Source organism: Pezoporus flaviventris, unplaced genomic scaffold (assembly GCF_033815535.1).
Source record: "Pezoporus flaviventris isolate CSIRO_AGI_PZ_B2104156 unplaced genomic scaffold, CSIRO_AGI_Pfla_v1 ptg000020l, whole genome shotgun sequence".
NCBI lineage: Eukaryota > Metazoa > Chordata > Aves > Psittaciformes > Psittacidae > Pezoporus > Pezoporus flaviventris.
The window spans coordinates 3,516,356-3,531,353 of record NW_026892568.1 but is presented as its reverse complement, the minus strand read 5'-3'; the positions used below and the strand labels follow the sequence as shown (position 1 = coordinate 3,531,353).

Genomic DNA, 14,998 nt, shown 5'->3' with positions numbered 1-14,998 from the left:
AGGCATTTTTCTTTAAGACATCTGGGAATCTCTTCAGTGGCTGGTCAGTGGATTGAGTGTGTTTGCACCTATGAGCAGATGCCTTACTGTGTGAGGAAAGGGATTTTGACCAAAATATGTATTTTATGTGGAGCCTTTTAAAATTACTTTTCTTTAATCCTCACATATTTTCCTGGAGAGCTTTGCCCTGGGAGTTTGTTAGTTTCTGCTGGTTTTGTCTAGCACATTCTTGGTATCTGAAGTAAAAGGGCCCACGTCTCTTCAAATTCTTCTGTGTTCCTTCAGAAACGCACTCCACAGTTTAGCTCCAAATTATTTACATTCAACACGGATATGAGGGCCTCTCACTTCTGTTGCTGAAAATAATCTGAATAATTTTAAAACAGAGACCAGAGAATGGAGATTACAATTAGAAAACCCTTGGAAGTGTCCATTATGAATGAATCAGGGATAGACAAAGAATTTCATATCATCGCTGACACTTGGTTATGGGGAGGTGAAGATAAGCACCTAGCTCTTCAGTAAGTTCAAATCAGAAGGGCCTCATTGATACCAAAGGAGTCTCCACTAGACCAGCACTGAGTGCTTTTGGAAAGTGCACCCTTGATCTTTAGAAGACAGAATAAAAATAGGAAGTTCTGTCTAAGTAAGTGAATTACTTTGCAGTGTTTCCTTTTACAAAGGCGCTGGGTCATAATGGTCTTTCTGTTCTCCATTAAATGTTAGACTAAACACGGCTGAATCAAATGCGTCGGAGGATCCACAAGCACAACCTAGGGAAAAACTGTTCCTTTTGCCACTAAATGATATGATGTAGGGCAAGTGTTTGAGAAAGATTGTGTGTCTCGTTGTTACTGAAGTCACCAGGACTGATGTCAGTGAGCACAAAGTTACGTTTCAACATACACCACTCTCCTGCTATGTGACAAACAACTTTTGGTTTATGATGTGCTTGTTTTCTAGAATTTGCTGGGAACTCACAACCTAGGCAGAGTTTTTTACGAGCCAATCAAGGATCGACATGGCAATATGCTGATAGTGACTATAAGAGAAGTGGAGAGTCTTTATTCATTTTTCAATGGCAAATGGATGCAGGTATCCAAACTACAAAGCCAGAGGAAATCCCTCTCAACTCCAGAGGAGCCAACAGCATTAGACATCTTGCTTATAACAATCCAGGTAGTGCTTTGCTTCTCTTACTGTATGTTATTTGCTTTTGTAAAGCCTGCGCCAGAGCCCTGACTTTTGGAAGAGTCTTGTAGAATTTTAGGCCTTAATCCAGTGCCCAATAAAATTAATGGCAAGGCTCCCATTGAAAGCAAAGACTTATATTACTTCCAGTGGGTCTGGGATCAAATCCTTAACATGTAAAATATCCATGAGATTCTAAAGAAATTACTTCAAAGTCCTAACACAGAATAGTAGTTTCTATCAGTTTCGGGAAACCATGCTACAGAATTCACAGCAAGGGATATAAAAACCTTTAAAATTCTCTGGGATGGTTTTAAGCACCTATACAGACACTTAAAATTTCTACACTCCATAAGATTTTTCCATCCAACCTTGGACACTAAACCTGGGTTTAAAACCTTACTGTTCTACTTAATAAACTTGTTCTGTGGGGTTCAGAGTTCCTTGGAGCCTGGTATAGCTGCTAAAGAATTCTTTACTGACCATAGCCCTCCTTTAATTTCTGTGTAACATGCTCCTACACTTCACAATTAGGAAAATAAAAGGTAAGGATTGATGCTAGAAGTCACTTTGCATAGTTAGTTTAGTTAACATCATTGAGAGCCATGAGCTTTCAGCCCTTCAAGAATCAGGGTTATTGGCAAACTCGTTAAACAGTAATGTTAAATACTAATACATGTTTTCTGTAGGGAATAACAACCTATGTCTCCCAAAGTGTCAGTAGCCAACTCTAAAACTCAGTTGCATGGTTACCCAAAATATTACAAGACAAATCACTTAGTCCCTACTTTAGCACCCTTGACTAGACGATGACTACTGTGGTTAGGTTTGAAATAGAGGCACTTTCTTGGGCAGAGACTGTGCTTTTTGCACCGGAAGCTGAGAGGCAATCAAAATACACATTACCAGCTTTTAGGAACATTAAAACATTTCCAAAAGACAATAAAACTTACCTGAGCAATGTTAGATTTAATGTATTAAAATGTGTTAAAGGTGTAGAAAAATGTCAATCTGGGCAGAAGTTTTATATTAGGAAACCCAAAATACAGGCCTGGTCACATTTCCACAGAGATCCTAGTGGAAAAAATGTTCCCCTGGTGGTTTACACATTCCTATCTAATGCCCACCCTTTCTTCTATTACTTGTTTAATCATCGAATGGGTATTTTGTTCATGAAGTGCTTGTGAAAATGAGGGTCTAATTGCATTGGTCAGAGCCAAGTACAGCACTGGCAGATAATTTGATGGTTCCAAGAGTAAAGGCATAAGGCCAGGTGTCTTAATCCTCACCCGCTGCAGAAGCACACATTTCTCAGGATGGCAGCAGACATCACTTTCAGGGTAGTTTTGGGAGACTGCTATACATAGCCTTAAAAGCATGTCCTGGCTTCAGCAAATCCTCCATCATTATTAATTCTTTCTAAGCTCTGTTTGTTGGTAAAGACATTTGTGCAGAAAACACAGCCGTTAATTAAAATTAGCAAACCACCAATGGCGGTGCTCAGTGAGATCTCCCTGTTGACAGCAGGTGACACAGAACAGGCAGGCTGGGACTCAAGGGATTTCTTTGGTGCCAGTACGGGCTTATACAGCTCCCTCTCTCCCACCTTCCCCAGGGGACAGCTTTGTCCCAGTGCTGCTCTACTCCATCTGTGCAGCTACGTGCCAAATGTGAACCAGGGAACGGCTCTGGCTGCTCCTTTTCTGAATTGTTTTTCAGCAGAATCAATTCCCTGACGCAGCTCACTGCAGAAATGACCAGGCAGGAGTGCAGAAATGGGTGCTCTATTTAAGCTAGTTTAAATACTACTGTTGTGGAAGATTGAAACCTCAGGTTTTAGACCCAATTCCTACATGACATTGAGAGCTTAGAGAACTTGTGTATGACTTTAAGTTGTCCAAGTGCATCCAAACTACCAGAGATTATTTATATGCTTAAGCACATGCTTAAGTGCTGTGTGAATTGGGAACACTTGAAACAAAAAGATGGCTGTAAAAACATTTGTTGCTTTTTATCCCAAAGACTTCCCCTTATGTGGAAAAAAGATGAGATTTTTATGTAGGACTGTTTCTCTTCAAACAGGACATACTCACCTATCACAAACGAAGTCAGCAGCGCCTCCCTCCCGGCTTGTACCTGGGTTACCTTAAACTCTGCAGTTCTGTGGATCAAATCAAAGTGCTCGTGTTGCAGAAGTTGCCTAATGTCCTGTGTCATGTTAAAATCCGAGACAACAGCAATGTCTCCAGGTAAGTGAATACATACATACTTATACAGACATATACATATACAGAACATTTGTTTCAAGTTTAAAACAACTGATCAAATTTAAACACTAAGGCAATTTTACCATTGCAAAATTGTAGGTGCCATCAAAGTCTGGCTCAGGTGTGTACCAGCACAGACATCACCACCGAGCTAAGGTGGACCTGTGTGTTTCCAGCAGTCTGAAGGCCTATCCAGAACACATCCAGATGAGCCCATTGGTTTCTAGGAATAGCATTATGTTGTTCGCTCAAACTCCACACAGTGGTAATGATCTTCCATATATCTGCTAGGAAGATCATAGCCTGCATCCCGGATTCAGGCTCCTGTGAATTCAATGTCATCCTTTTTCCTGATTTCTCCTCACCATGGGGTGTTGGTGGTGATTTTTCTGTTTATTTCCTTGTGTAATACCTGGTTTCTCTAATCCACGGCAAACATACATCAATTCTAAACACATATTCAGACAAATACTATCAGCCACTGAACTTCTGTACTCTGGAAAGGCCATTTTTCCCTTTGTCCATTGCTTCCCTTTTCGACTGGGCAAGTGCACTTACTTGTACTGCCTGGTCCTTGCCTAGTGGGCAACGTATTTTATTCGCTTCCTTCTGGAGCTTTTTAATCCCTTATCATTTCAGCAACCAGCTGATAATTTTGCACAGGGAAAGGAACCGGCTATCTGCATGCACAACAAGGATATCCAGAATGTAGTAGTTAATATTAACAAACATTTTGGAAGGTATATAAAGCCAAGTGCTTCAGAGTTTATACCAATCTCTGACTCTTGAAGTTTAAGATCAGATCTTTATTTAGGAGCAAACTGTACCACATCTATTACTCATCTACTAGTGGGGTTTCCTGTACTTTTTTCTCTTGAATGTTTGCTGCTGGCTGCTTTTCAAGACTGAATACTGGGCAGAGTGCATTAAGGAATTGATCCAGAAAGATGATTCCCATGTTTATCAGGTCTAAAATGGATATATGTCAAGCAAACCAGGAAGTTCTTTGGCTCCAGTGAGTGGAAGAGAGTCTGCCACAGAAATGAAACTTCCTGCTAATTGTCACTGTTGTCATTTCCAATGCATGCTTTTGAAAACGTTGTGGTAGATAGGAATGAAGTATGTGAAACAGAAATCCTGGAGTGAGAAGCCTTGGTGAAATCTTTTAAAGGCACTTGGATTTTCAGGGTTGCAAGGAATGTTCAGCTTGATGTACATGTGCTAGAAAAATCACACGTCTCAAAGTCAGACTGTTAACCACAAACAATCAGGGCTGCACAAGTTTAGAATGTTTTGCTATATGAGGATTAAACTATCAACAGATCCCAAATGCACATACACTGAATTCCTGCTTGTGCACTGAACTTTTGTTGTATTTCTAATTTTAACTTGACTCAACATACAGAGATGAGTGGGAATGGATCCAAACACTTTCTGGCTCAGAATCTGTGGAAAGTATGGATCATACTTCAGACTGCCCTACTCAATTGTTCTTGTATGAGCTCCAGATGGCAGTGAAAGCTCTCCTTAAACAGATCAATCTACCTCTGCATCAGGTATTTTCCTCTGTGGTATTTATCACCTTCTTAAAAACTGATTCTTAAGCACACAACTAAAAGCTACAAACTGTGTAACTTGCAAGCAGGGATTAAATGATATGGTTGCAAGAAAAGAAAAGCAGAGAAGTTCTGTATTCCATTGTTCCAAGGGGAAGGGGGTGAGAAGAACATCTTCAATAAACCCGTTATTTTCCTGGATATCTGAACATACGAGGATTAAGAAACAATTTTCAATTAGCTCCTATTTTTTGCATCTGCTAGCATTTGTGCAACTCGAGGCAGGTGCAAAGAGGCACTTTTGCATTAAACTAGTAGAGAGTGTGAGAGCCTTTACCCAGCTGGCAAAGAAAAACAGGCTATTTTTCCAGGCAAGCAGGGCAATAGACTGTTCTTCTGGAGGCAGCAGTGAAAGCATATGAAAAGCCTACTGAAGACACAGCATTTTGTCTTCTGGAGGCAACAGTGAGAGTGTATGAAAAACCTGCTGAAGACACAGCATTTTGCTATTCTTTTACACATAGACAAACGTAGCACTCCTAAATCACATAGCTCTACACCTCCAGATTGCTGTGGGTGAGGAGAGGTATCTGGCTTCTGGCTTTACATTTATGTACAAGAAATGTGCATGTGAATAAATAAAGTCAGGGGGGATAATCTATGATGTGAAAGATCCATGAAAAAATAAGCTAAAGAGTTTGTTTCTTGTTTACATGAATTCCATTTTATTTTGGTCTACATGGGTAAAGAGGGCTTAAAGAAGTAAATCATCTTTATATTCACTTCGAGGTCTGTTTGTGCAGCTAGAAAGATGTGGCCTTACAATAAATTAATCTGTGCCTACATTTCTTGATTTTGAAAGGTTTAGGATTTGCTTTTAAAAAGGAATCCATCAGTGCTGCACCTTCTAGCCTGGGAAGAGCCAAGTAAGACTCAAGTAAATCCAAAATTAAGACAGATGGTGTGCTGCCTTGTGGTCAGTCACTCTAATTCAATAGAGCTCTGTACAGGTCTCGAGGAGGGTGTATTTTCTTGGAGGTTATAGCTTTTGTGTATCTTTTTTTTTAACCTAGGAATGTGCAATATATTCCTTAGGCTGCAGCTCAGCCAAGCATTTAAGCTCATCTATTGTACACGAGAGATAGACGTAAACATGACCTTGCAGTTTAACAGTTGTAGATGTTTTGATGGCTCAAGACCAAACTCCTGTGTTAATTAATTCCATTTTTAATTTAACAGATTTATTTATGTATTTGTATTATTTTGGTGGTAACAGAACAATGGGCAGTGATGCTGGTGCATGCCCAGGCTAAAATGCAGTTCTGCACACAGCAGCTCTACAGCAGCCTCCGGCCAACTCCTGTGTGTGCCATTTTCTCTTGCTGCAGCACTTGTTAAACCTTTTCAGTGCTGTGTTGAGGGAGAGCTGCATATTTCTCCTAACCAACCCTAAATTGAATCTTAAAGGTTTTTAATTGAATCCATTTTCATGTTTTCACATAATTATGCAATCATAATCTTGAAAAGCACATGGCATGTGATCATTTTCTGCCTAATAAGAAACATAAATGTTGTTTTCAGGGGGGCTGTGCCTGTGTGTGTTGTTTTAATGTGGAACATTGCAGCTTTAAATCTTTATTTTATGTAGTGACATGAACCCACATTTAGCCTCCCCCCCCCCCCAAATATTTATGTTTTATAAAAATTCCGAGCTTGATGTTGTGCAAATTTTCTTTAATGTTTTATATCATTTGGGGTGTTGTTTATATAAGTGCCATGTTGTAATTCTCTCCTATTTCTTTCCCCGCGCGTGTCCCTCTACAGGCTAAGCACTTCCGTCTGTATACACAGGAGGTGTTGGAACTGGGTCACAATGTCTCCTTTCTTCTCCTGCTCCCCGCCTCAGACGACGTCTGCACTGCCCCAGGACAGAATAATCCTTACACCCCACACTCAGGATTTCTTAACCTCCCTCTTCAGATGTTTGAACTCGGTATAGTAGCTTGCTTCACCTAGAAATATTAACCCAGTCTTCTTATAATAAAATCACAAAGTTGTATCTGTTTTCCCCCTTGTCCCAGTGGAGAGTCAATAAATCACATGATGGCTTTGGCAACAACACTACCTATAACTGTGTACAAGTTATAGAGGGAGCAGAGCGGTTAAAGCATATACTGTAGCAATCGTTATTGAAATGCAAAGCATAGAGCAAAGCCCACAGTTATCCAGTATGTGTCTAGAAGCTTATTTGGAAGATGATGTGCTCTATAAAAACAGAACCAACAAAATTACACACAACACAGCAAGGCTGGAGTGTGAAAGGAGATGCAAAAAAGAATCCCTCTAAATTGTCACAAGAATCATCACTAGTTCTGTAGAGGAGAATTTATGCAGTTTCTGATTGCAGATAGTCTGACTATTTGCAAGGTCTGACTCCCTCACAGCTTTGTGAAAGGTGAGTGGAGTTTCCCATGTGAGGGTCATCATTTTTCCTTCTGATTCCTGGAAAAATGCAGAAGACAGTCCCATTGCAGTTATGGAAAATGCCAAAGCACTGGACTTGAATCTATTTCTTTAGGGAGCACATCCTGTGCTGCAGCAGATTCAGCCCTCTTGTATCACAGCCTTTCTGGCTGGGGAAGATTTCCCCAAAACAGAGTTTTCCAGCTGTCTCACAGGAGGCATATGATGCTTTAGCTTCAAGGTCCTCTAGTTCTCATTTCTTCTTGTTTGGTCCACAGAGAAAAGAAAGGTTCCACATAAAAGCAGCTCATAAAGACTTGATAGTTCTTCTTAGAAAGAATATTGTAAGTATGGGGACTGCTGAGCCTTACACATTAGTCTCCTCTGTTTCCTTCTGGCCTGTAAAACTGGATATCTTTCTTCCCTCTGCTGTGGGGAAGAGAAGAAAGATATAAGCCAAAACTGATGGAATCAGTACACACACAGCCGCTACAGAATACACCTCTAGCGACAACTGTGTCCTCACTGGTATCTCTCTCAGGTGCTTACGTGACACCATTACCATCCTATTTCCTGTATGTCATTGCTAAGCGCAGTTAGAATCACTGATGTAGCAGAACAATGATTAGATGTTAATGGAGGATCTTACCAACACTGTATTTCTGCAGTCACAACAGATCTGTGACCTACCATCATCCAGCAACACAAGTATACAAACAGGAACACACAACAGTGTTCATTCCACATCAGCCAGGGCACACAAAGTGGTGCCTCTGACAGCTCTGGGGTTCTATGCTCGTTGTAGGAGGAGAGATGACAGCTAGCTGAGCTGCCACATAATTACGAGTGGTCCAGAACCGCAACATGTGGTCAGCTCAGGACAAGTTAGCCCTTCAAAAGAAAACTGATGTAATTGAACTAGAAGAGTTAGTTCAATGCTTCAGGTCATATGTCCTCGGCTGTAGTGCCTTAAAGCCAGACTTACCTTCCCGGCACACAACCCTGAAGCTCACTATTAGACTGTATTGAGCATACCATTTCTTCCTTTGAGAGGTGACTGCTGCACTCACTGTGCAAATTAATGCATGAAGCATACTCTTTTCTGGTGAAATTAATCTCTGTGCTAGAGGCTTTGCAGACTACCTCTCATTGTGTGGTACACAGGCCAGGGACAGGAGTCATTCTCACTTCTGGGACATAGTTTGCATCAGGCTGAGAAAGCAATAGACATCGAATGGGGTGATGTGGTGCAGAAAAATATGCAACAGAGCAATCTCTCAAAAGGCACTCTGGGTGCAGACCTCTCTGTTTAGCAGTTCATGGTGCAGAAAACAGTACAGAAAGTGAATTTTATGTTTCAGTATTTTTATATAAGCAATCATCTAGCCAAAGACAGATGACATTTCTATATGACATTATATATGTATCCCTGATGTTCTATAAAGTGACTGTGATTCACATCTCAAATATTAGAAGCTTCCATTCCCCATTAGCTGGTGGCTACCAGCTATATAATTGCATAACCACAAAAGACTATGTTGAAGCAACATTTGTTAAAGTAACATTAAAGGGTCTGACTTAAAACCACAAAGGCTAGAAACTTCAGCACTGGAGCTGAAACCGCGGCCGTAATTCACTCAAGAGTCCACCACATATGGCACATATACTGTAAGACCACACACTATTCAGACTAGATCCCTGCAATATCTCGGCATCTTTGAGAAACCAGAAGGTAGAATTCTTTCTTTCACTCTTTTTTTGTGAGATTTCTATGTTCAGATTAGGCCTTCACTGTTATGCTAATGATGTGTCTGTGAGCGGATTTCTTAGTTTGAAAAAGTCTTCTCAGTTACTCTTATCATGTTGTTTGCATGGGACAGACAGACACATGATGCTGGTTTGATTTCTTTATTGATACTTGTGATAAGAACAATACATGCAATTTACACTTGAAACACCCTGAAAAATACCCTGCCCCAACCCAGAGAAGTAGCAGCAGCAACCACCGGGCAGTCACTGCTGTAATAACATCATGCTTTGTGCTTGCATTTATTGAAGCATCACTGAATGGGGAAGTATTTCTGAGCTCTCCCTCAGCAAATTTCAGTGTGTCCATGCAGAGGTTCATAGTGATAACTGCTAAGTCTTGCTTGTGCAACTGCAGGTTCTATAATGGAGCTTTAAGAGGCCAGGAAAACTTAACACTTGCGAAGCTCCATGGCACTGGAGCTGTTGTGTCTCTTACCTAATTACCTCTTTCAGAGGTAGCTCAGACAGCTCTGTGCCACTCCAAAGTCAAATCACACAAAGCAAGAGGTCACATCTGCACCTTCTTATTACCCTTCTGCATGAGAGTTCAGAGCATGATGTGTGCTAACACCTAACAGAGTTTTAATTGCTTCACCCAAACTGATACCACTGAGATGCTTTTACTGCTGAGTCATTTACATTTCAGTTACTGATTTCAGCCAGCCTAGCTCAAGAGAAAGTTATCACCCTTTGAAATGATACTTTCTGTCTGAAACACTCAATTAAAAAAAACAAGAGATGAGTTCCATTTTCCAGTCATGTCACTGCCTTCTTGATAAAAGAAATGATGAGCTATAAAAACCTCAGAAACAGCCTTTCTGATTGAAGCTATCAAGGCTAAGATAGCCTCTGGAGCTGCATACTAAGGACCTGATTATCCCTTCACTTAGATATAAATTAGAAATGACTCTTTTGAAATCAGTGAAGTTACAGAGTAAATCCAGTGTAAATGAGAGGAGAATTAGAGCCTGTACTATTTATTTCTAGCTTAAAGTAACCCATCCAGAGTTAGTAATTATATCTAATAAAACTTGTGCTCTGAAAGCTAAGGATTTCATATTTCATAACCAGAATAAAACAATGTTTCCTTTGCACTTGGTCTTTTCACAGTTCATTTTTGCTGCTACAAGGAAAAATTTATAAGCCTGTATTGCCGCCTTTCTGCTGTCATAGAGCTGGACTCTCTGAAAACCCAGCAATCCCTAAGGGAAGCAATTTCAGACAGTGAAGTCGCTGCAGCCAAACAAAGACACCAGCAAGTTATAGACTACATACAGGTAATAGTCTGTTTCTGCCTATTCCAAGGAGATTTTAAGGTGGCTTTCTTAAAAATTGCATAGGGCTGTAACTTGAAATCTAAATGGAGAATTATTCACAGACATCATAAAAAGAGCAGTTGTATCAAAAGTGCAATTCTGTTTTTATGAAATTCAAACCCAGAACATGATTTCCTTAGTTGTTGCTTTTATAGAAGGATTTTTATGGGCAAAATCAAATGACAGTTATACTAGACTGTTATAAAGAAATGTGTCAGCCTGCTTGTAAAACTCACTCCCATCTAATGTGAGGTAAGCTAGTACCAGGCTCGGGCATTCATTTGTATAATGGTTTTTCTCTGTCTTTGTGAACTGAGGACGTTTTTCAATATGAGAAGTTGCCAATTAACAAATTAAATGAAAACTTAGACTAGTTTGCAGAGCCAATCTTCATCAACATTATCACAGCGCAGCGAGCAGTTTTGCACTGAACATGGCAAACCAGCCCCAAGGCATCCGGAAGTCTGTCCAGCACCATGCAGTGATACAGCTTCAGTCCCCCAATGCAGAAGGATCACACATGTAATCATACGTTATCATTCTTGTCTAATTTGATTATTCTCTGTATCTTACACTGATTTTCAGTACTATTCCCAGATGAGCGCTTTACCAACTCAACTCGGGGATCTTCCAAGTACACCACACTGTGCCCCATAGCAAGGCCTGTCCTTTTGCAAACCATTTTGGTAATTTAGAGCTAAAACTCCTATGGACATGGTTGATCTGTCTTTCTACAACTGAGGTGCAGATAAATTAATTGCTCTGCACTCTTAATATTCAAGCATTTTCTGTTGGAATAGGGGCCAAGACAGCCATTTATCCCATTGATAATATGTTTTTATCCATAATTATGAAGAAGATGATAATATTTCTCTTCCTCTTTGCTTTGAATTCAAACCTCCTTTGCCTTGTTCGCTTTGGAGCTTTTGGCAACATGCAGGAGGGCAGAGAGGAAGGTTCCACTGTACTTTCACTGCTCAAACACCTCCTTCCTTCTCATCTTCTCACCCTCACCCTCAGAAAACCTACCTTTTTCCCAGTGTGCAGGAGACTTTGGCACATTCTTCTCCTTCACATCAGAAATGAGTATATGCATGTTAATGTGCATGTACTGTATAGACAGGTCTGTGTTCCTCTTCTCCAAAGTGTCTGGGTCACATATATACGCTGGGAAAATATGGGAGAACATCTGAAACTTCAGTGTTTTGTGCTGAATTATTGTGACAGTGTATTAGCCTTGTCAGGTTTCCCCTCAAATGAAAACCAGCTGTATTTCACCTATTGGCAAAAATATCTCAGCCCACCACATACCGCAATCTTCAGTGGTGACCACAAAACCGCAAGGGCATTTGTGTGATCCTAGATCTAAGACAGTGTTGAAGTCACTACACAAACCAAACATTGTAAAGAGCGAGGGAGTCTATATAAATGCAGTTCTGAAAAGGAGTCAGAGGGCAACTGAAAAGTGAAGATTAAAATAAAATAAAAGAGCAGATAAGGTACTTGGAGACTTTACCAGAATGTTACACAGCAAGAAACCCGCAGACACTGAAACTAGAACTGAAGTTAAGCTGTGAATTATGCAGTGTAATGCTTCAGACGTTCCTGAATTGTAAAAGAACCACAGTTCATTAAAATGACTGGTCCATTATCCCAGGAGACACTGCAGAATGGCATCACAGAGAAAAACAACAGGATTTGCATCTTATTAAACTGCATGCAGTGTGATTTCTGTTTGGGATTGAGGGAGGATCACAGACAGAGAATACAAAATCTCCAAAATCAAATAGGTGAGACGTTTGCTAACTGGCATTCTCTTCATGGAGCAACACTGAAGTCTTGAAATGATGTAGGATTATGAATTAATCTCTGAGCCATTTGCTATTCTTATCAGTGTATATTCTTAGCTCAAATTAACTCAGTGGCAAGGCTTGCACTGACATCATTGGAGTCGGGATTTCACCTTTACATAAAAATGGCCATACTAGGTCAAGACAAAGATCCATCTCTCCAGTTATCCTGTCTCCAATACAGCTCATCAAGAACTACCCTAGCTAATCTGGCATCTACAGTATCCTTTGGCAATAAATTTCACACTCCGAATGTGCATTTTGTGAAGAAGTATCTTCAGCTAAGAATATGTGCTGGAGCCCTCAAAGTACAATATGCGAGTCTGCAGTCTCCTCTTCCCTGGTCCCTTTGTTACTTCTCTATTTGATAATACTCACTGCACAAAGTACCAATCACTTTTGCCTATCCATTTCCTGACCCAGGTCTCTCATTCTGCATCCCTGCAGAACATAGCTTGCATAACTGCAGAGCAGTTTCCCTTAAACACTGCAATATTAATATGAAGGCTCATTTCTTTAAATGCAAAATCTTCTGTAGGAAGAGGAGTGCAAGGCAAGTTCGAGAAAGGGTACTGCAGCAGAAGGATAATACACTCACAGCTACTGTCACTTGCTGGTTGCAGCAACATCTGCTCCGTCATCAAACATGTTGAATTGCTTGAAGATGGTAAAAGTGTTCCATTCTCAGAAGACTCTCAAGACCCACAGTAAACAGCATCTTTTCTCTCCTCTATATCCTGCTATTGATTTAGGCACTTGTCTCTTATTGCCATCAACAGGCATGTGTTAGAACTGTCTTACTGTAGATTTATACTATTAAAATATATGAAGATCAAAATGATGATAAAGGAGAAACCTGCAGTTTGGCTCATAGCTGTGCTTCTACCCTCCATGAATGTACATTCTTCTACGTGTATGTATATTCTTCTGTTAAAAACTAGCTTTGATTGGAGCACTCTGCTTTGGAACATAATCCTGGGTTTGCAAGGATGCTCAAGAAGTCTTGCTTTCATGACAGTACAGAATGAAATCACCTTTCCACTGTGCCACAAAACTGATCCCATTTTTTACTCCATCAAAAGACCATTTTCATTTTCTTTCCATGTCAGAGTTTAGGCCTGAATTCACACACCCACACCCCCCCTAAGTGCAGGTTCTTAATTGAGGTATCGCATTTGAGAGTCAGACTGCAATGGTGAAGGAGAACAAGCACCAAACCAAAGGCAGTTCAGACCACCTACATCTGAAGTGTCCTGTCAGGGGATCCTGCTGCTGTCTGCTGGCAGCATCCACACACCCACTTGGGTGCTTTTATAACGTACGCACTTAGGTAGAATCAATACACAGGCTAACTGTGCTTTTTCACCATTTCTTTTCTCTACAGCAAATCGATGAGATCTGGAGGGAAATGAGATGGATCACAGAAGCACTGCAGTATGCGAGATACAAGCAGCCAGCAGCTGGCCTACCTGTAAAGAAGTTTGTGGATCTTTCAGTAGAACACTCTCAGAAGAAAATCAGTTCATCCTCTTCACATTTAGATTGTCTTCCTTCACCTCCCCCTTCACCTGAGGCTAGACTCCAGAGAAGAAAAGCTGTGAGTGGTAAGAGAACTCTTCTTTGTTCATCAAACAAAATCCTTTAACTCACTTTCACTTGTAACAGTTCCTGTATTGTCTTTTTATAAAAGGAGTCAACATTTTCCCATACCTGCCAGGGTATTTTAACAATCATTTTACCAGCCATTTGCCACTCTCTATCCTGAGATCTCTCTACAATCTTTGCAATCAGTTTTTACCTACTCAGAATAACTGCTCAGCATCAGCCAACTCTGTCAACTCACTGTTCCATGTTATTAAATGAACAGGTTGGAAGGCACAAGTGCTGTCACTGACTTTGCTTTGTTTTGACAGAGCAAATTTTAGTGCCAATAGTCCAGTTTAAAAGTCGTTTTCACATACCTCAGTGTTGTCAGTGTCCCAGACAAGCACTTTAAAACACAGACTTACACAAGTAAGTACCCACCTCACTGACTATTACTACTTCTCTGAACAGCTGGAGAACTAAACTGATGAAAGAAATGGATGACAGCAAATAAAGGTGAAGCAAATTAAACAGTAACACCTAATTTGCTAACAGAATGAGGACTTTGGAGAAAAATGTAATCCATCATTCTGCTGAGCTGTCTTTAAGCAATAAGTAAATGAAACAGCAGAAACAAAAGCACCACATGCTCCATTAAACAACTGCCATGACCATTTTGGTAATAATAATTTGTGAGGTTTATTTAAATTGGAAGTTTTATACAGTAAAGAAAAATGAATACATGTACTCTGATTAGATTAGGCTGAAAGCAAGCCAGAGACGATGGTGTTTTGATTCACTCCATTACACCATGGCATTCTTTCTCAGCATCTCTCCCTAAACTGATTTTTCCCTGTATTACAGACCATGAATGCAGGATAATCCTTAGCTCTGGCACCATGTTAACTAGAGCATTATCTTGTCCTGCATGGGCTTGATTCACTATTGCTGGGCTATATGAT

The 14,998-nt window shown here is 40.4% G+C and overlaps 1 protein-coding gene across 11 annotated transcripts in view; it reads left to right on the top strand.

The window, feature by feature from the left end:
* Positions 1-14,998, top strand: part of ANKFN1 (ankyrin repeat and fibronectin type III domain containing 1) — a 127,185-nt gene that overhangs the window by 103,140 nt on the left and 9,047 nt on the right. For 10 of the 11 annotated variants that reach the window (XR_009743733.1, XR_009743737.1, XR_009743738.1 and 7 more), the window contains 6 exons: positions 964-1,179; positions 3,274-3,440; positions 4,864-5,014; positions 6,839-7,007; positions 10,397-10,563; positions 13,837-14,056. Coding sequence is in view for 4 of the 11 variants with exons in the window: in XM_061455385.1 (XP_061311369.1) it covers positions 964-1,179; positions 3,274-3,440; positions 4,864-5,014; positions 6,839-7,007; positions 10,397-10,563; positions 13,837-14,056 (1,090 nt within the window). In the remaining 7 variants the exon portion in view is untranslated. Of the gene's footprint in view, positions 1-963; positions 1,180-3,273; positions 3,441-4,863; positions 5,015-6,838; positions 7,470-10,396; positions 10,564-13,836; positions 14,057-14,998 lie in introns of those variants that run through there. The other variant, XR_009743739.1, reaches the window with a different exon arrangement.